The sequence below is a fragment of the Lithobates pipiens genome, unplaced genomic scaffold (genome assembly GCF_037356315.1).
Source record: "Lithobates pipiens isolate NorthernLeopardFrog02 unplaced genomic scaffold, aLitPip1_a1.2 Scaffold_16, whole genome shotgun sequence".
NCBI classification, from domain to species: Eukaryota; Metazoa; Chordata; class Amphibia; order Anura; family Ranidae; genus Lithobates; species Lithobates pipiens.
The window spans coordinates 456,924,810-456,945,645 of NW_027507748.1; the positions used below are offsets into that span (position 1 = coordinate 456,924,810).

The following is a 20,836-nucleotide window of genomic DNA, read 5'->3' on the forward strand; positions in this document are numbered from 1 at the left end:
TGCATAGCATAGGTTAAAAATCATGTGTCAGGGAAAATATGTATAAGGATTCCTAATATTTTCCAGTGTACACACAACAAGCAGAAATCCCACATTACATGATACAAACGATTTAGTCTGGCCATGCATTACAGACCAGCTAAATGAATAAGGTGCTGATGATCATAAAACAGTATAATATTAAAATTATAAGGAATTGTTATTCAAATAGTGAAAAAAAGTTTTTGGTTGTTCTTATATTCTAAAGCGGACCTCCAGCTGTTGCAAAACCACAAGTCCCATCATGCTTCTGCCTCTGGGTGTCATGCTTGATTGCCTTGCTATGCCTCATGGGAATTGTAGTTCTGCAACAGCTGGAAGTCCGCTAATTGCATATCCCTGTTCTAAAGTATCAGATATTACATACAGTGTTTTGCAAAAGTATTCACCCCCTTAGCTTTTTCCGTGTTTTGTTGCCTCACAACCTGGAATTAACATGGATTGTTTGATGATTTGCATAACTTAATTTACAGAACATGCACACAACATTGAAGATGTTTGCTTCACAATAAAAAACAAAAACAAACAAAAAAACACAAACAACAAAGAGGGCAACATAACAAAAAAAGTCAATATGTATAACTATTCACCAACCTAAAGTCAATACTTTGTAGAGCCACCTTTTGCGGTCATCAAAGCTCCAAGTCACTTTGGATAAGTCTATGAGCTTGCCACAACTTACCACTGGCATTTTTGCCCATTCCTTCTTTCAAAACTGATTCAGCTCCTTCAAGTTGGATGGTTTGTGCTTGTGAACAGCAAACTTTAAGTCTGACCACAGATTTTCTATTGAATTGAGATCTGGGCTTTGCCTAGACCATTCCAACACATTTACTTGTTTCCCCTTAAACCAGTCAAGTGTTGCTTTAGCAGTGTGCTTGGGGTCATTGTCTTACTGGAAGGTGAACCTCCGTCCTAGCCTCAAATCATACACAGAGTGGTACAGGGTTTGCTGAAGAATATCCCTGTATTTTGCACAATCTATCTTTCCCTCAACTCTGACCAGTTTCCAGTCCCTTCTGCTGAAAAACATCCCCACAGCATGATGCTGCCACTGCCATGTTTCACTGTGGGGGTGGTGTTATTTGAGTGATGTGTTGGGTTTGCATCAGACATAGCGTTTTCTTTGATGGCCAAAAAGTTTAATATTAGTCTCATCAGACCAGAGCACCTTTCTCCATACATTTTGGGAGTCTCCCACATGCCTTTTCGCAAACTAAAAACGTGCCATTTTGTTTTTTGATTAAAGTAATGGCTTTCTTCTGGCCATGAAGCCCAAATCAAAGTTTATTGTCCTATGTACATATACTCCAGTCTCTGCTGTGGAACTCTGCAGCTCCTCCAGGGTTACCTTAGGTCTCCGTGCTGCCTCTCTGATTAATTCCCTTCTTGCCCAGTCTGAGTTTTGGTGTACGGCCATCTCTCGGCAGGTTTTCTGTTGTGCCACGTTCTTTCCATTTGGTTAGATAGATTTGATGGTGCTCCTAGGGATCATCAAAGATTTGGATATTTTTTTTTTATAACCTAACCCTGACTTGTACTTCTCAACAACATTGTCCCTTACTTGTTTGGAGAGTTCCTTGGTCTTCATGGCAGTATTTGGTTAGTGGTGCTTAGGTGTTGCAGCCTCTGGGGCCTTTCAAAAAGGTGTGTATATGTAATGACAGATCATGTGACACTTAGATTGCACACAGGTGGACATCATTTCACTAATTATGTGACTTCTGAAGGTAATTGGTTGCCCCAGAGCTTTTTATGGGCTTCATAACAAAAAGGGGGTGAATACACACACACACATGCCAATTATACGTTTTTATTTCTGAAAAATAGTTTTATGTATATATTTTTCAAATTTTACTTCACCAACTTAGACTATTGTGTTCTGAACCAGCACATATAATTCAGATTAAAAAAAAACATTGAACTAAAGGCTGTAATGTAACAAAATAGGTAAAAAGACAATGGGGTGAATACTTTTGTAAGGCACTGTAGATGGTAGCAGCTTCACTATCCACCAATATGAACACTTAAGCTGGTCTTTAGAAAATTATGTCCTGCTGGAAAAATCAGCTCATTTGAGATTCCCTGGTTTAATAATAATTTGAAATCATTGTGTAGCTAAAATAAAACAGTTATATGTTGTCAAATCTTCATTAGAAAGGATACAAAAAATTGTTCTGTCTAGGACAGCCTTACAACAGTCATCCCGCTGACAATGAGAAAAGATCCTATACCAAGACAACCATCTCTACACCTAGTAGTAGTGATTCAGACTTCAGGTATTCTTTAGAGTCAACATATTCACACACTATAGTATACTTAAGAATAATTATGACTTGAATCTGCATTTTATTTTATTAAATCCCACTGGTACAGGTTCTGTTTTCATCATTACACATTGTTATCTGGTGCTCGAATCTATGGCATGATAAAACACAAAGAAGCAAGCAGATAACAACATAATTATAACCAATTTATGGTTAAATGAACTGCAAAAGGAAATAAAGGTTTTCTCAAGATGAAAGGCGATATTAAACAGACATATGAATGACCTTCTTGATCCAAATAACCATGTTATCTTATCTTCACTGCCATCTTTAAGATTTAATCACACAAGCAATCTGCAAAACATCGCTAGACACAGAAGGACCCTTGTCTACACATACTTAATCTGTGTAGCCACAAGGCACTATTCTGCTAGAGTGCAATGACAATGGAGGATTAAAATGGCACCCCTTAGGAGCCACAAATATACTCTGGTAAATATATTCTGCAAATTTTTTATTGACTTATATTTTTTCTGATTTATTACAGTTATGCAGACCTCTAAGCCAAATATCCATTAGGGAACTTGTATCTCTTTTCACATTAGATTTAACAACATGTTTGGTGGTTATGTTCACTATTGGATTTTGTCACTTCTTCGGCTCACCGTTTGCCCACTGTTTTTCAACCTATTTTAGCCATCTTTGTCAAATTGTATTTTATAGTGTCCTTGACTTTAATTATAAAGAAGGAAAAATAGACTTATAAATGTTTGGGTCATAGGAGAACCAAAACAAAACGTTCTCCTGTGCCCCGAAAGAGCCAACACTTTTTTTTTTTTTTACTTCCTTTTTAAGCCAAACAAGACAGACGTTTTGGGCTTTCCACAGGATTCGACCTTTTAAACAAATATTGTAATGTATGCAATGAGACCTTTACCCCTGTATTTATCCTGTAGACCACCAATAGAAAGTGGGAGTAAATCCAATACCTTCAGAGCAAGAGCTGAGTGCTACACAATGGTTATGCTTTGTGCACTATATTCATGAGTCAGCCATGAATGGTGAAGCGTTTTGCTATGATAGCTCTCTAAAATGGAAATGTTGTTCACTTTGGAGAGATTTGCTTGCATCTCCTGCTGTGTCTGTAGTGCAGAAAGTGAAGGGGAATCTCTTGGACCACAGGCTCCAATCCAAAAAAACGAGTTGTAACCTTTCCTAAGCGAACGTTAAAAAACAAACAAAAAAGAATAAAAAAATTGGCTTCGGGTTTATATTTTAGATCTTCAACAAATGTACCAATTCTACCTAGCTTATCAGACTGTGTGTAGCCAGGTGATGGGCCCTTAGAACACACAAAGAAAAAAAAGCTGATAGGCAGAGCTGGGCAGAGATGTGTGCTAGCTAGATGTAAAAGCAAATTGTGAAACAGATTCATACAAGAATAATCGTCACTGTGGGGATAGGGTGATAGATACTGAAATACAATACAGCACAATGCAGAAATTGGCTTTACATGTGGCAGAGAAGATGGCCAAATGTTGAGAGAACATGATAGGTAGGGAGGAGATTTTTTTTTTTTTATCATTTTATATTTACAGAGACTGAAATCACACTCTTCTCATTAGGGAGTCTGTCATCCAATCTAGCAAACCATCTGCCTGTTAAAATGAATTACATAAAGGCTCATCCTCTCCTGTAAAAAGGCAATCACTTCCTACAGACACAATGGAGGGCTGAAAAATTTCTGAACCACATATAAAAATGCATCATCAGCTTAAACAGTTGCAATTTACTTGTTTGGGATAATCATACACGAGACGGATATTGAAGTACAAGAAAGAAACAGATAACTTATATGAATAAAGGGTTTACATACATCCTAGAGTAATGCTTAAAGTAGTATTCCATTTCGAAAAGTTTTTTTAGCTTAACAAATTTAGCACAAAAATATATATTTACAACTTTCAATGCTACTAGCTCCTGGTCTTTCAGTCCTGTCGCTTGTCACTCGCCGAATGACAGGGCTAAGTAAACAAAAGCACGGGGCCCCCCAGTAACGTTACTGAGTAGTCTCACCCATTATGACTTCATGGTGTGGGGTGTCCAAGTGATGCCATAGGGTGTAGTCACCCGGTGATGTCACCTGCGGACCCCAAGAATCCTTTGTCTACAAAGCAGCCCATGGAAGCAGCGCTGTCATTCTGTAAGTGACAAGTGGCAGGACTGGTCATGTTCGGCAGGCAGTGGGTTTTTCTTTTTTGGGAAGGTTGGTGGCCAGCGTTTATCATCAAGTGCCCTCCCTATGCTGAGTGCCCTCCCTATGTGGCATGGTATAGTTAAGAAAGGGGCGGCCGCTCACTTATCCCCCCCTCTTTCCTGGCCTGTTGGGCTGCATGTAATAAGGGTAAGGGTCTAGTACAGTGATGGCGAACCTTGGCACCCCAGATGTTTTGGAACTACATTTCCCATGATGCTCAACTATACTGCAGAGTGCATGAGCATCATGGGAAATGTAGTTCCAAAACATCTGGGGTGCCAAGATTCACCATCACTGTTCTAGTATGGATTTTGAGGGGGACCCCACACAACTTTTTTTGTGGGGTCCCCTTCAAAATCCACACCATATCCAAAGGACCATGTATGGATTGGGGGGGGCGCAATTCTATTTTTTTTCCCCCAATGCCAACTCTTTTGTTTACATTCTGCTGAGGATCAGGGGTAGGGAGGACTCGTTGTTAGGACATCATTGGATTCTGGCTCAATAACAACCAGCAAAAAACGCTCCAAAGATGCCTGAATAACGTGTTTTAACATTTTTTAAAATGTATAAAAATGCACCAGTTTGCCCGATTTGAGCTACAAAACAGCGCCAAAAAACTTTTCCAAGCTTTAGGTAACTTTAAACAGGGACTGCAGTCTTCTCACATAATTGTAATAAAAACATCTTTGCCATTCTGAAGGTTCACTCCAACCACTTTGCATATATATATATATATATATATATATATATATATATAGTGATTCTGTTCTTGCCAAATATTCTGTAGAAATCTCCCTCCTTTGAGTCTGGCTGCAATCATTTTAACTGTGGGCAGCTTAAGCTACTGCCTTGTTCACTTCCTGGATTTACACAGACACACACCTCCAGCTCTGCAGCTCTCATTGGCTCTCATAACTTATCCCCCCTCCCTTCCTGGCAAACCCTCACAAGAGTGAGAGAGAGTTGTGCATAATGTCATAAGCCTAGGCTTTTTACCAGACAAGAAACAGGAAGAGGGATGGATAAGGTATTTACTTGCAGAAAAAAAAAAGTTTTACTATCCAACGTTAAAACAACAAGGGTAGAATATTTAATAGATGGAAAGATGAAAAAATGACTGAAGGTCCGCTTTAAGTGGAGATGTGAACCATGGCCATAGAAAATAATAGATTTTTTTTGCTCCTCCAGCGTTTCCAGCTACAAAATGCATTACCCTGTTGTCTAGGATGGCAAGGCTCTCCTCTATCCTTACACACCCCCCCCCCCCCCCCCCCCCCCCCCATCTCCAAGCTTACAGATTGGCTGAAAACTTTACTATCCACTGTTAACAATTTTTCAAATTTTTCACGAAGACCAGAAGAACAGGGAAGCAGCACTAAGGCCGCGTACACACGCGCGGACTGTTGGCCCAACCTTGTCCGCTGAACAGTGTTTGGGCGGACAGTCCGCTCGTGTGTGGGCTTTCAGCGGACAGTTTCAGCGGACAGTTGGACGGACAAGGTTTTACGGAAATTCCGAAAAACTGTCCGCTGAAACCTTGTTTCAACGAACAGTCCGCCCGTGTGTAGGCTTGTTCGTCAAACTAAGTTCCGCGCATGCTCAGAAAGGATTTTCAAGCCGAAAGTTATAATGCAGTGTATAGGACGTCGTATTTTGCGTCCCGTCGTACGTGCCGTTCACGTCATCGCGCACGGTTTCAGCAAACTGTTCGTTCGTCGTGTGTGGCCATGTCCGTCCATGCTAAGTTTGAGCGGACTGTTCGCTCAAACTGTTGGACGGACAAAGTTGGGCCAACAGTCTGCACGTGTGTACGCGGCCTAAGAGAGCAAGAGCCAGCAGAATTAAAAGTTTTAAAAGTGCTGGGGTAAGAATTTTAACAAATAGTTTACCAGAGAATCTTTATTGTATTGTGTTCAATGTGTCAAAATAAAAAATTGCTGAGGTTTAGCCACTGGCTGACCATCTCATGTACACTTAGGTCGGCAGAATGGCACTGCTGGCAAATTGGCATACAGGTTGCGTCCCTTTAATTTCCTGCCATGAGGTCCCGTGCATGCCGCTGGTGGCACGCGCACGACCCTGACGGAAGCTCTGTGAGACTAATAGCGGGCTCCCTGGACTCGATCGCCGCCGGGATACCCGCGATCGTCTCAAGGAGCTGAAGAACGGGGAGATGCTAATGTAAACAAGCATCTCCTCGTTCTGCCTAGTGACACTGTCACTGATCATAGCTCCCTGTGATCAGGAGCTATGATCAGTGAATTGTCATTTGTAGCCCATCCCCCTAACAGTTAGAAACACTCCCCAGGACACACTTAACTCCTCCCTAGCCCCCTAGTGGTTAACCCCTTCACGCCCAGTGTAATTTTTACAGTAATCAATGCAATTTTATAGCACTGATCGCTGTAAAAATGACAATGGTCCCAAAAATGTGTCAAAATTGTCCCATGTGTCCACCATAATGTTGCAGTCATGATAAAAATCGCAGATCACCGCCATTACTCGTAAAAAAAAAAAAAAAAAAAAAATAGTAAAAATGCCATAAAACTATCCCCCATTTTGTAGACATAACTTTTGCGCAAACCAATCAATAAACACTTATTGCAATTTTTTTACCAACAATATGTAGAAGAATATGTATCGGCCTAAACTGAGGAAAAAAAAAATGTTTTTATATATATTTTTTGGGGATATTTATTTTAGCAAAAAGTAAAAAATTTCAAAATTTTCAAAATTGTCACTCTATTTTAGTTTATAGCGCAAAAAACAAAAAACTGAAGAGGTGATCAAATACCATCAAAAGAAAGCTCTATTTGTGTGTGGGGGGGGGGGGGGGGGGGTGGAGGACGTCAATTTTGTTTGGGAGCCACGTCGTATGACTGTGCAATTGTCAGTTAAAGCAACGCAGTGCCGAATCTCAAAAAAGTGCTCTGGTCTTTGGCCAGCAAAATGGTCCGGGGCTTAAGTGGTTAATACTACTTAAAGCAGGAGGTGACAGCAAGGTCCATAAAGACATGGATGAGCATGGAAGACTTCAATTCTAAAATCTCAAAGATGCAAACACGTACAGTATCTGTTACAGATATAGAAAAAACTGTATACTTTTCCTATAACCAAATGCTTGATTTGAGGGTTACTTTTCTTATATTATATAACAGTGTAGCAATGTATTCCAAATGAATGATTCCATGCTGAATGCAAGGCGTTACTCCATTGTATCACATTCTTATCCTAAGGCACGTCATTCTGTCCAGAGATTCACAGGGTGGGTAAGCATTACAGAATGAGGTCTAAACTCACAAAACACACTTCTGCAGGCTTTTGTTAAACTCTCATAAAAACGGATATACTTTTATTCAATGATGGGATCATTTACACCCTTATATGGCCATTTCCGGTGTTTCTTCACCCTAGCATAAAAACATGTTTTATCAATATGGAGTTTAAAGTGACACTAAACTATGGTTAAAAAAAAAAAAAAAAAAAAAATAGATTCACGTATGTGTTGTTAAAGCCCAACTCCCATATAAAAGTATTCATTCTCCATGGTCTCACTGTATGGAGGGACATAGCCATCCTCTTTTTCCGGAGCCTAAACAATACATACAAAATCCATAGCTACACTATTAGGCCCCATGCACACTGCATGCTCTTGATGATTTTATTCTCCTACAGGAGTTTAGCAGCAATAAAAATGTGGTAAAAAAAAAAAAAAAAATATGAGTGTTAGCGGGCATTCCTGCATCTATCCATAATGTTGCCCATTCGAATGCATTAACACGGGAACGTGCCTAACGTTGATGTGTGATAAGGGGCTTCTGTGCTTTTTTTATGCTCAAAAGCTCCCCTCCAAAATTTGGAAGTGATTTATTTATTTATTTTTTGCCTGTACACTCCCCTGCCGCTCAACTACTGAAAACCCCTATAGTGTGCAAGGACACATAGGCTAACATGGAGGGTAGTTAACAGGCAGAGAAAAAAAAAAAAGCTCAAAGTGTATGCAGGGGCGGACTGACAACTCACGGGGCCCCCAGGCAATCAGATATTATAGGGTCACACAGTATATAATTACACAGTATGCACGTACATGTACACAGACATGTTTCTATTGGCTGAGAAGGTACTGGAGAGGTGGGGCAGCTATAATCTCAGGATTTTTAGACCAAAGGGATGTCAGTAAGGGACATTTCAGAGACAGATGTAAAAAACAAAACAAACACACAGATTTTTTTTTACATACTGTCCCTGGTTTTACAGAGGCTGGCAACCCTGATGGGGCCCCCTAGTGGCCCGGGGGCCCTCGGGCAGTACCCGAGTGGGTGAATGGCTGTACAGGAGGGGCATGTCAGAATAAGTCTGATCATTATAGGAGAGCATATCGAGTTCCCAGCATAGCTGAGGTGCTCTCATGCCTCGTGTGTTGTCAGTTTTAATTTGGAAAGCAAGGGAATTAGCAGGAACGCCAGGGATTTCACATAAATGAATAAATACAAAGACAAGAGGATACTTTTTTCATACAAGTACATGGTACAGCCATCATATATCAGGAATATAAAATGTTGAGCTTACATACTCTTTAAATACTCCCCATAACCAATCACAAAGATCCACCTCAGCGTAAACTGTCCACTCATCAATAATGTTGCTTTTTTAATATAAAAGCAAACGAAAGAGCTATTTTGTTTAATCATGTAAAAGCCCTTGCTGAAGGACACTTTTTTAAAATCACTATTTTGGGAACCCTGTGGTTACCGATGGGATCGTGACCATTGCCCAAGGGGAACTTATTTTACAGACACAGGAGCAAAACAAACTTCTTAGTAAATGCATTCATATTGTGATGACATGTATCGGTTATCTGGTCATTATCTTTGTTCTGATGTACATGCATAAGCTTTAGTAAATTAGGCCCGTATGCATTTTAACCCCTTTGTAACACAATATGACTAAGTCCAAATGCATTCCTCACAACTTTTTGAGATGTGAATGAGGGACACAGATTAGCAAAAGTATGCATGCATAGGACACATGCCACACCTCCGTATAGGAGGAGAATTATACAAAAAAAATAAAATTATTAGGTAAACCCACAAGTGCTTTTTTTACCACTACTATTCCTTTATTCTGCCTTGCGAAATCTAAAAATGCAGCAACTTAGAAATTGGATTTAAGGTTTAGCATTGGGAAATTATTTTTGATGGATAAGTAGTGTATTTTTTATACAACTTTATAGATCAGACCAAACTAAGGAACAAATGAGGAGGAAAGAGGGGCAGAGGGACTTTGTTCCAAATCAGGGGCAGTCCCTAGAGATCAGGGACAGTTAGGAGCTACGCAAACGTAGAATGGATTTTGCTGTGAGATCATTAACATTGCAGCAGAGATCTAGGAATGTGGAACTGTGTCTTCCTAGTCCTCAGATTTGCTGTCAGTCATAAACATTAGTCAAAGAGGTCCATTTAATAGTCAGAAAAGTTTTCACCTAGCCCTGATGAATTCTGACCGTCTTTATCTTAAGGCCTCATGCACACAGGCCTTTTTATTTTTTTTACAGCTTAAAAATGCCCCTTCTTGTTATTCTATGTGTCCATGGACACATTGGCTTTTAGGAGATTTTAGCGGCATAGGCATTTGCAAGCTGAAAAAAAAAAAAAAAAAAAAAAAAAAAAAACAGCGCGTTAAGAAGACCAGTAGTAGAGCTGTAAACCCCCCTCCCCGACGCAGCTAAACTCATGTTAACGCTGTACGCAGTGTTAAGCCGCATCAAGTGTTTTTAACCACTTGTGGACTAGCCGCCACAGTTTTACTGTGGCAGAATGCCATGGCTGGGCAAACCGACATTCTGTAACGTCGCTTCGCCCTGTGGCCACTAGGGGCATGTACACCCACTGCTTGCCCACAGAGCGGAAAGCGAGTGGCCAGCGGGTGTGATCACAGCCGGGCTCCCACGATCACTCGTGGTACACCGAGAACCATGATCTGTGTGCGTAAACACACACAGTTTCTGGTTCTCTGAGGGCAGAAGAGACTGATTGTCTTTTGCATACAGAGTATGAACAGCAATCTGTCATCTCCCCTACACAGTCTCCTCCTGCCCTTTAGTTAGAACACACACTAGGGAACGCAATTAACCCCTTGATTGCACCCCTAGTGTTAACCCATTCCTTGCCAGTGGCATTTTTTAAAGTAATCAGTGCATTTTTATGTGTCAAAAGTATCTGATGTGTCAACCATAATGTCACAGTCCGCAAAAAAAAAAAAATTATTATTAATAATAAAAATGCAACTATCCCTGATTTTGTAGACGCTATAACTTTGTGCAAACCAATCAATATGCACTTGTTTTTTTACCAAAAGTATGTAGAAGAATACATAACGGCCTAAACTGAGGCAAAACATTTTTTTTTTATATATATATTTTTGGGGGGTATTTGTTATAACAAAAAGTAAAAAATATTGCTTTGTTTTTTTTCGAAATTGTCGTTTTTTTTTTGTTTATAGCGCAAAAAATAACCGCAGAGGTGATCAAATATCACCAAATGAAAGCTCTATTTGTGGGAAAAAATTGCGTCAATTTTGTTTGGGTGTAACCGTGCAATTGTCAGTTAAAGCGACGCAGTGCCGTATTGCAAAAAGCGCTCTGGTCAGGAGGAGGGGGGGGGGTAAAATCTTCTGGGGCTGAAGTGGTTAAGCTGTAGTTATGGGATTTTAGAGTGGAAACTAAAAAAGAGAGCAGTGTTCTTTAAAACAAAAAAAAACAAAAAAAACAAAAAAAAAAAATGCTGCTAAATGCTCATAAAAGCCAATGCAAAATGCTTCAAAAAAGTGCATTCCTGGTGTCGATACTGGCTTTGCGGCTAATTTTTTTTTTTTTAACACTGAGAATAGGTGCAGGAACTCCCCCTTTCCGAGTCACCCCTTGTCTCCACCCCTACCCACCTCCGAGCCCTATTCCTTGGTTCCAACCCCTACCCACCTCCCAGTACTGCCTCTTTTAAAGAATACAAAACCACATATAATTTTGTGGTGCTCAGTAATTTGTATGGAATTTGGTAATGATAGCAAGAAAAGCAGTAAAATAGATCCCCCGCAGCCAGTAACAATAGGGCCCACACCAGCAACAATAGATCCCCCTAAAAATGGACCATACGCAACAAAATTTCCCTGCGGCCAGCACCAATAGACTCTCCCTCAGCCAATAAAAATAGATCCCTCCCTCAACAGTAGATCTCTCCCAGCAACATTTGACCCCCCAGCAATATAAGACCCACCCTCAGCAAAAAATAGGTTCCCCAGTGCAGCTCTTCTTCTCTTTCTCAACCTTCCTTCTGTCCTCCCCTCCTTGTAATTCCCCCCCCCCCCCTATAATCCTATATGCTCCGCAGACAACGATGCTTGATGCCCCCGTGGCATATCCACTGTTATGCATCTTTATCCACAGAGTAGCGTTATGAAAGAACCAGTGTGTAGCGTTGGGTCTTGGCCCCCGCTGATTATTAAGTTAGAGCTCAAATTTTGGTTGTGAATAAGGCTTTTGTTAGTATCCCCTGAGTGTAGCACTTTAATCTGTAATCACCTTCCTTTTAACTGAATGTGCTCTGCTCAATGTAACAACCACAAGCTGAATTGCATGTACCAGTACATGTTACCTGTTTGATACCAATAAAATCTTTGAAAAGAAAAATAGGTTCCCCACCAGCAACATTAGACCTCCTCAGCAACAATAGACCCCCTGCAAAAATAGACCCCCTCCAACAAGAATAGATCCCCCCAATCAATAGACCCTGCAGCACACCTCAGCTTTTCTTGCCATTACATACAGTCAGTGCTGGAGGTGCCGGAACTGCGTTCCCCCATGTTCCCGCTGAAAAAAAGCCCTGCCTATGACATTAAATGCTTCTAAGAGCCTTTGTGTGAATAAACACATATAATAACATGGAAAAGCGGTTTTTAAGCTGTTAAAAAAAAAAAAAAAAAAAAACACGCCCTGTGTGCATGAGGCCATACAGAGAATTCCAATGACCATCATCTCCATCTAGTGGCCATAGTATGTTTTTTTCTGATTGAGGCAGTTCAGAAAAAATACTTCATTATGGCCACTAAATGGTGCTGATGATCACAGGAAATTACTGTATTCAGCAAAATATGGTTGCAACTTGTCAGGGCTCTGCAATTGCTTTTCACATTCATCCCAAATTTTTATGAAAGTGTTATTGTCAAGTTAACTGACCAATGCGGAAAGACTTGCGCTGGGGATCTACATTTAAAAAACTCTGGTCAGCGTTAAAACAAACAATGTCAGAGGTCATAGCATTTCCTATTAAAAACACGTATAACACCATTGTTAAGCCTTTACTACAATGAAGCTTGTTTATTAAATGCAAAGCAGAGTAACCCACAGCATCCAATCAGCAATGATCTTATATCAGTGCAAAGGTGCATTCTGGTTGCTTCCTGATAAATTGTGGAACGAATATGAAGTGAAAAGCTGGCAATTAATAAGAGACAAGTCCATTGTGTACCTGTTTGTATCTCTGGCTGATCATCGGGGACAAGTTGGATGACGTCAGACACCACCACCTGGTGATAGTTCTCTTCTTCCTCTTCATCACTGGAGGATCTCTGTTTAGCTAAACAGATGCTACTTCCGAGTTCTCGGCACAGGAAGATGCTCCAGCAGTCAGTCATGAAAACCTGGTCTGCACCTGAGTGACATAAAGATTCAACAAGAATGATGGCAAATTCTGATGACCATGCAATTAAGTCAGCATTTAACAAGGGTTTATCTCAATGTAGATTTTGTTCTTAGACACTCCATAGCATACCTCCCAACATTTTGAGATGGGAATGAGGGACACCTACTAGAAAATGTATGTAGGTATGGGACACACCCCTTAAAAAGGAGAATTCACCCCAAAAAAGGTTAATTAAGGGCTTTTTTTTTACCACTACTGTTCTGTTATATTGGCTTTCAAAGTGTACAAATGCAGCAATTTAGAAATTTGATGAAAGGTTTAGCACTGGGAAAACACTTTTTGAATGATAAAGTGCATTTTATATACAACTATATACCGTATTTATCGGCGTATAACACACACTTTTTTCCCCCTAAAATCAGGGGGAATTTGGGGGTGCTTGTTATACGCTGATCCCCCGCTGTTTCTATCCCCTTCTGCCGCTCTCTGCGGCTTCCGGGGATTCGGCTATCTTCGGCTGTTCTCGGCTATCTTTGGCCATTCTCGGCGGCTTTCGGAAAGCCACCGAGAACGGCCGAGTGTGGCCGAAAATAGCCGAAGGCTGCCGAGATACACAGGAGACCTGCTCTGTATCTCGGCGGCACCATTTTTAAAAGGCAAACACACTAACGAGGCTGCAAATGACTGGCAAGGCTGCAATAGAAGGCTGCAAATCACTGACAAGGCTGCAAATGACTGGCAAGGCTGCAATAGAAGGCTGCAAATCACTGACAAGGCTGCAAATGACTGGCAAGGCTGCAATAGAAGGCTGAAAAGGACTGGCAAGGCTGCATTGATGGGCATTTAAATGTAAGTTTTTTTTTCCTTAAACTTCCCTCCTAAAAGTTTTTTTTTTTTCTTTTAAATTCCCTCCTAAACTTGAGGTGCGTGTTATACGCCGGTGAGTGTTATATGACAATAAATATGGCAGATCAGACCAAAATGAGGGACAGTCACTCAAAATCAGGGGCAGTTGGGAGGTATGCCATAGGACTAATAGTTAAACATAAGGTACAGCACTTCACTACTGCTTGTATGCCATTCTTAAAAAAATCATTTTAAATCTACCAGCATTCTTACCAGATAATGAGATTAATTATGCAGTATGTTATTATTGCACACATTGTAAAATGTATAAAGTTTGTAGCACCATAACAGTGTTTAACACTGCCAAGTGCTCATGGCCCAAGTCACAAAGCCATGATATCAGTTTCTACCGTACCTATATAAAATGCTTTTTTTTCAGTTGAACAAATTAAACAAACTTTCCCAGCAAACTTTTCCTGGACGCACGCCTCCCCCTTTCTTTCTCTAGTATTGTGTGGTCAATTTTTGGATGTCACGGAGCATGAACAAATTCTGTGGAGTGTAACGTGAACCTGCAGACAAAAATGATCATAGCAAAACTAGTAGCTTTAACAGACTTTGTTATATTATCTGTTCATGTTGCATTGTCTGGAGTGATCCCATGGTGCCTATGCAAATACTTGCTTTAAAGCTGAAGTTTAGATACGGCAAGCTTAACATACAGTAGTTACATTGGTCCGGCTTGGACCAGTGTAAGACTGGCTATACATTTATCTTTTTTTTTAATCAGCCAGTGGGCTGATTGAAAAAAAATAGAACATATTCCCCCATTCACACATTCGAGGGGGGTAGAGAATCCTCCCCACTGCGCTATTGTATTCTGACAGTGGAACTCCTCCGCTGTCAGAATGCACCGATCAGAACTGCAGCCGATGGTCTGCATACACCAACTGAATGAAAATTTACCAACTGTCCTGTTCGGGAGAAGGCAATCACTAGATCAACTCCTCTCAAAAGAGAATGGCCATAGATGGATAGACATTCGACCAGTCCCTGCTGAATCGATCAAATTTCGATCCATCTATGGCTAGCTGAATTATGTATGTGCCATACCTGTGGGATCCCCAAGGAAGCTGGAAATTACTGTAGTAGGCACAACTAATAAAGTGATCTCTACTAGCTTTTGTGTCCCAGCTAGTAGAGATCAATCTATGATTGGACAAGGTGAAACGTGTGACTTCACAGCCCCACCTCTCCACCTCATTCAATCATAGAACACTTTTCATTCATTGAGAAAATGCTGTGTTCTCTGAATGGCGTCTGTGTCAAGCAAGCGACATCTTATGTTCACATTGCAGCAAGGGAAGCTGCTCAACACAGGACCAGGAAGCTAGTGAAGATAGTGTAGCATTGCCTACTACAGTGATTTTTAGCTTCAACAGGAATCCCACAGGCTTTTTTTCCTCAGAGAATAGGTGCAGGAACTCCTCCCTTCTGAATCAGCCCTGGACTCCACCCCTACCCACCTGTGAGCACTATTCCTTGGTTCCACCCCTTACCCACCTCTGAGTACCACCCCTTTTAGAGAATACAGAGCCAAGTATCATTTTGTGCTGCTAAGAATTTTATATGGAATTTGTTAATGATAAATAGAAAGACAGTAAAATAGATCTAGCAACAATAGATAGACCCCGGCAACAATGGACTCCCAATAGCCAGCATCAGTAAACCAACAATTGACTTCCTGCAACATAAGACCCACCCCCAGGAAAAGTAGATCCCCACCAGCAACAATAGACCTCCCCAGCAACAATAGACCGCCCCCCCCCTGCAAAAATAGATCCCCTCCAGCAACAATAGATTCCCCAGCATCCAGCATCTATAGACCCTCCAGTAGCCAGCAACAAAGACCCCTCCCTCCCAGCAACATAAGACTTACCCCAGCAACAATAGTTTCCCAATGAACAACAGATCTCTCAAGCAATAATAGACCCCCTTCCTCCACAAAAACAGATCCCAACATCAATAGACCCTCCAGCACACCCCTTGCCAATCAGTTCTGGAGGTGCCGGAACTGCGTTTCCCCACATTCCTGCTGAAAAAAAAAGCCCTGGCCTGCCCACAGGTATAGCACTTACTTATGTTGGTCCAGATTGAACCAACGTAATTCTGTAAACATTGGCATGCCCAGGCCCTGAGCACTGTATTATAGCTAAGAAATGGGTAGCAGAATGCCTTTTTTATGTGGAAGCATTTTGGAGAGATCTTCCCAGTGCTGGATATATACACATACTGGTTTTAATACTCTTGAGCACTAACCTAGTACAAGCATGCTAGAAATTAAGTCAACACTCCTGCTCTCCGTACATGTCCCTGGCCAGTGTCTTAAACTGAATGACAGCCAGGCAACTATCCTTAGCAGTAGAGATCTGCAAGTTTGGCCCCAGCAGTTCTCCCAGCACAGGTTGACACATGTAGCTACAAACAAAAGAGAAGGTTCACTGATCCAATTGTTTGTATGTCTGTAGGAACCTTCCTATCCTCCCTGAACCTTTCTGGTGTGGAGAATGGGTCACTCTGAAACATTCAGCAGTCTGTGTACAGAAAATCTTTAGCGAACCAGCTCTCTACATAACAAGCTTATAAAAAATAAATAAATTATATTAAAAAACGCAACATTTCATATTTTTCAGCCTACCAATCCACAAATATAGTATGTACACAACAATATACATTGCCTTTACAATCTGTGAAGATATTATGGCACAGCTGGGGATTGTTAGTGAACAGGTACACTGGAATATTTCATGCAATTTGCTATTAAAGTTGCAGGGTAAATGTGCTAACCTTGCCTTTTATGATATACCCTTAAGGGCAGTAATAAATAGATAATATACAGTATTATTCTGAATGCTGCATATACATATTGGATATAAAATAGGTATATTAAAAATAAATATTTTACCAAACTAAAAAATCACTCTCACTTAACAAATATATCATCAACTGAACTGAAGTCTAAACTTCAGAGCGTTCCAGCTTGTAAGCTTTGTGAAACCCTGACCTGTAGATATGTCTGGCACATAAGATAACACTTTGCAACAGGTGTGAGTATTCCTTATTTTTACTCTGGAAATGGTCCCAATAATAGAGCACCTTCTATTTTGGAACTAGTGGATATAACAAACTACAAAAAGATAAAGTTAGAATCACAAAATTGGAAAAAAAAAAAATGTACAAACAGAAATAAATGTGTACAGACCGAGCTGGACTGACAATAATAGGATAAATGTGTATCAGTTAAGGTTCTTACTTTCAGTTCCTTGGCACATATATCAGTTGTGGTTCAGCTGATACTGACCAATCAGAAGATAACAATTATGTCTGTAGATATATCTAGATACAGTACTGGACAGGACTTTTCCACGGTTTGGTCCATGTTTGGTACCTAATGAATATTAACATAATGTGGTCTCTATGTAAAAGAATAAGGATGGGTTTAAAACTATGGTTAATATGCTGCATTTAATGCTAAAGAACTATACACACACACACACTCTATATGGAAATTGTTTTAGCCGGTACACTATTTCTAAATACTGTTATCCATCAACCATCAGGGGTCTATATTTACATTTTTGTCATACATTGACCCCTAAGGGTTGGTAAATAAAAGGGGTGTATGTATTTAAAAAAGTGCGGAATCCAAAAAAAAAAAAATAATAATAATATTCATACTCACCTACATGGCTGCAGCATCAATCCGATGCTGCAGCTGTCCCCTGCCAGCTCCACACCAAAACCGCGCAAAGACCACTGATCACTCAGTTCTCAGGTATGCTCTAAGCAGAGACTGTCAGTCACTGGCTCTCTGCTCTGCCCCTCCAGTAGTTGATGGCTCAGGCTCTCAGCGATGTGCTGAGAGGCTGAGCCAGCTGTTGGCCAGGCATCTGAGTGGATCCAGACATAATTGTCATACATAGATCTTTTAGTGTGGTACTGTATATAGCTGTATAGCAGTTTCTTAAACTTTGGGTTGCCATGACTGTGCTGTATACGTAGTCTAGTTTGTCGGAGAATAAAATCAGTGGTGAGGGATATAGAAAACTTTATCTATGGATTCAAATTGTGTACTACAGCAATCTAAACATAGCCTATAAACAATGCAGTGAATGTTTCGCAAAGCATTTAAGTCTATCAGATTAAAACATAAGAAATATTCCCGCTTACGACACCACCGTCCCTGTAAAATGTTGAAAAAAACAAAAAAACTATTATTGACAGTACATGTGGGGCTACAGCCACAAAGGTTAAGTATGGGAGTATGATGAAATGATGAAAGGCTCTGGATAGGGCTGGGTGTCATTTGGGGGGGGGGGGATGGGGGCTCTGACAGAGGTTGTATTTTTGCAGCAGACTTGGTGGCCTTGTAGAGAATGAGGTTTCTGGAGAGACCCAGGGAACCTTGTGGGGGCTAGGTTCTCTGGAGGGGGTTGGAGATTTCTCCAGGAGGCTGGGGGGTTTGTACAGTCACTGTGGGAGACTTCAGGGCACTGCAGGTTATAGTGAACTAAGGGAAAATGTTGGAGGTCAGGAGCACTAGGAAGGGCTGGAAGCTGTGCAGAAAGCTAGAGAGCACTGCTGAGGCTGGGGGAGGTTAGGGGATCTGAAGCTGGCTGGAGGTCTGGGAGGAGAAAGGCCACAGCCAAGCAGCAAGCCAAGACCTGGTGGATGAGATCCCTTCTGAAAGTTCATCATAGACTGGACATACACTGAGATTTTTCTTGTTCAGTCCTGTGGGCTGAATGAAGGGAATTTACAGATTCCTCCATCCACACTAAACAACACCGCCTGCTGGCTATTGCAATATGACAAGTCGCAGCCCCTGTGGCTGTTAGGATACCTGAACAGGGGCTGCAACCACTGCTCATCTGACAATTTTGCTCTTGGCTCCTTAAATTTTCAGAGAATAATGCCGGGCAGAGTGGTGCAGACAGATCTACCACAGCTTGAAATTTGCCTTGTTTAAGACCAACATTAGTATCAACGTTTACTTCTCAACAGCCTACAGAACAGACACAGCCAATACATTATCAATTTCAAGTTGCAGCAATTGAGCAACAACTTCAGCTAAAATAATGATTTCATAGCATCTGATGGACATTTGAACTATAGAATGTTTCCATACATTTCCTGGGGGGGGGGGGGCGCAGACTTTTGGGAACCCTTTTTGAAATGAACGGACTAGCCCACACATTACTTTTGATGTTCCTCATTTTGTAATGTATAACTAAAGGAATAATTTTTTTCTAGTTTTGGATGGAGTGGAGAAGGATTGGAACGCCTGTCAGGTTTTTATTGTGATCTCTATCCCTTTTAGGGAGAGTCACCCTCTCCATTTCTCCTGGTGATCATTATCACTGAGAGTGAGAGAAAATGACAACTGTAGTGATCACAGAAATAGAGGGGAAATCTTGCAACAAGATCACTAGTTTTGGTGACAACCAGGGATTCCATGACTTTGGAGGAACTTCCTCTTACTTTCTGTTTTGGCTATGGGACAGGAAGTAAAGGGAAATCTGGACACAGATGACAAAAAAAAAAAAAATGTATAATTTATATTTATATATATATATATATATATATATATATATATATATATATATATATATATATATATATATATATATATATATATATATATATATATATATATATATATATATATATATATATATATATATATATATATATATACACACATACATACATACATACATACATATACACACACACACACACACACACACACACGAGTTATAATCCTCAATAAAAATATAACTCTATACAAAATTAAAACAAAAATGTTGCCTATATTTCTACTTTAACAATCCAGCAGAGAACAAGTAATGGGCAGCCGTGTATGTGCTTAGTTTTCAGCTCTCGTAGTCAAATTGACATATCAGTCAAACTGGTCTGGAATTTTTCAGTGTAATGAGTATTATGCTAAGGCAGCCCATTCAAAATGAGGCACTACAATGCATATTTTAAAAGATACACATGGATGGTTTACATCTACTGTATATTTTATAGTGCACTGCCTAGTTGCATTGGGCTTCCATTCAAAATAAAGTGTACCACAGCACACTGTACTTAGTTGTTCTGTGAATTGCTGATAAATGTGCGTTACCAAAACACATTCGTGTGATTGGGCCCCTACAGACAAGTCATGGTCTGTCTATTTTAAACTGAACTCTGGGCACAAAAATGTTAATTGAAATACATTTCTCAATAGCCAAAAAGGATATAAATCATCTTTGTCTGCATCAAATGCCTTCATTGCCAGGTATTATCTTGGAAAAGTTCAAAACCAGTCTTAGGATGTATTATTTTATCAAAAGAGTAGTTAATGCTTGGAATAGACTTCCAACAGAGATATTCAGACAACAGTAAGTGGATTCAATCATGCATAGGACAAACAAATATCTATACTTCAAAAAAAAAAAAAAAAAAAAAATATTAAAGAAAAATTCAGGCATACTCCATGGACCACTTTTTTCTGTTATCACCAATTTATTTTTCTATAAATCTGCTAAAATAAAGAACTATGATGGCAGATACAATCCCAACAGGTTCATGGGTATCACCTAAAAAAAAAAATAAAAATAAAAAAAAAAAAAAGTTAGTATGGTCTAATACAGCCATTCTCAACTGAGGTTCTAAAGAAA

At 40.2% G+C, this 20,836-nt stretch overlaps 1 protein-coding gene across 6 annotated transcripts in view; it reads right to left on the reverse strand.

The window, feature by feature from the left end:
* Positions 1-20,836, reverse strand: part of MCF2L (MCF.2 cell line derived transforming sequence like) — a 363,789-nt gene that overhangs the window by 336,348 nt on the left and 6,605 nt on the right. For all 6 annotated transcript variants that reach the window (XM_077482869.1, XM_077482867.1, XM_077482862.1 and 3 more), the window contains exon 2: positions 13,089-13,271. In XM_077482869.1, the coding sequence (XP_077338995.1) occupies positions 13,089-13,254 (166 nt within the window). In that variant the 5' untranslated portion in view covers positions 13,255-13,271. The remainder of the gene's footprint in view (positions 1-13,088; positions 13,272-20,836) is intronic.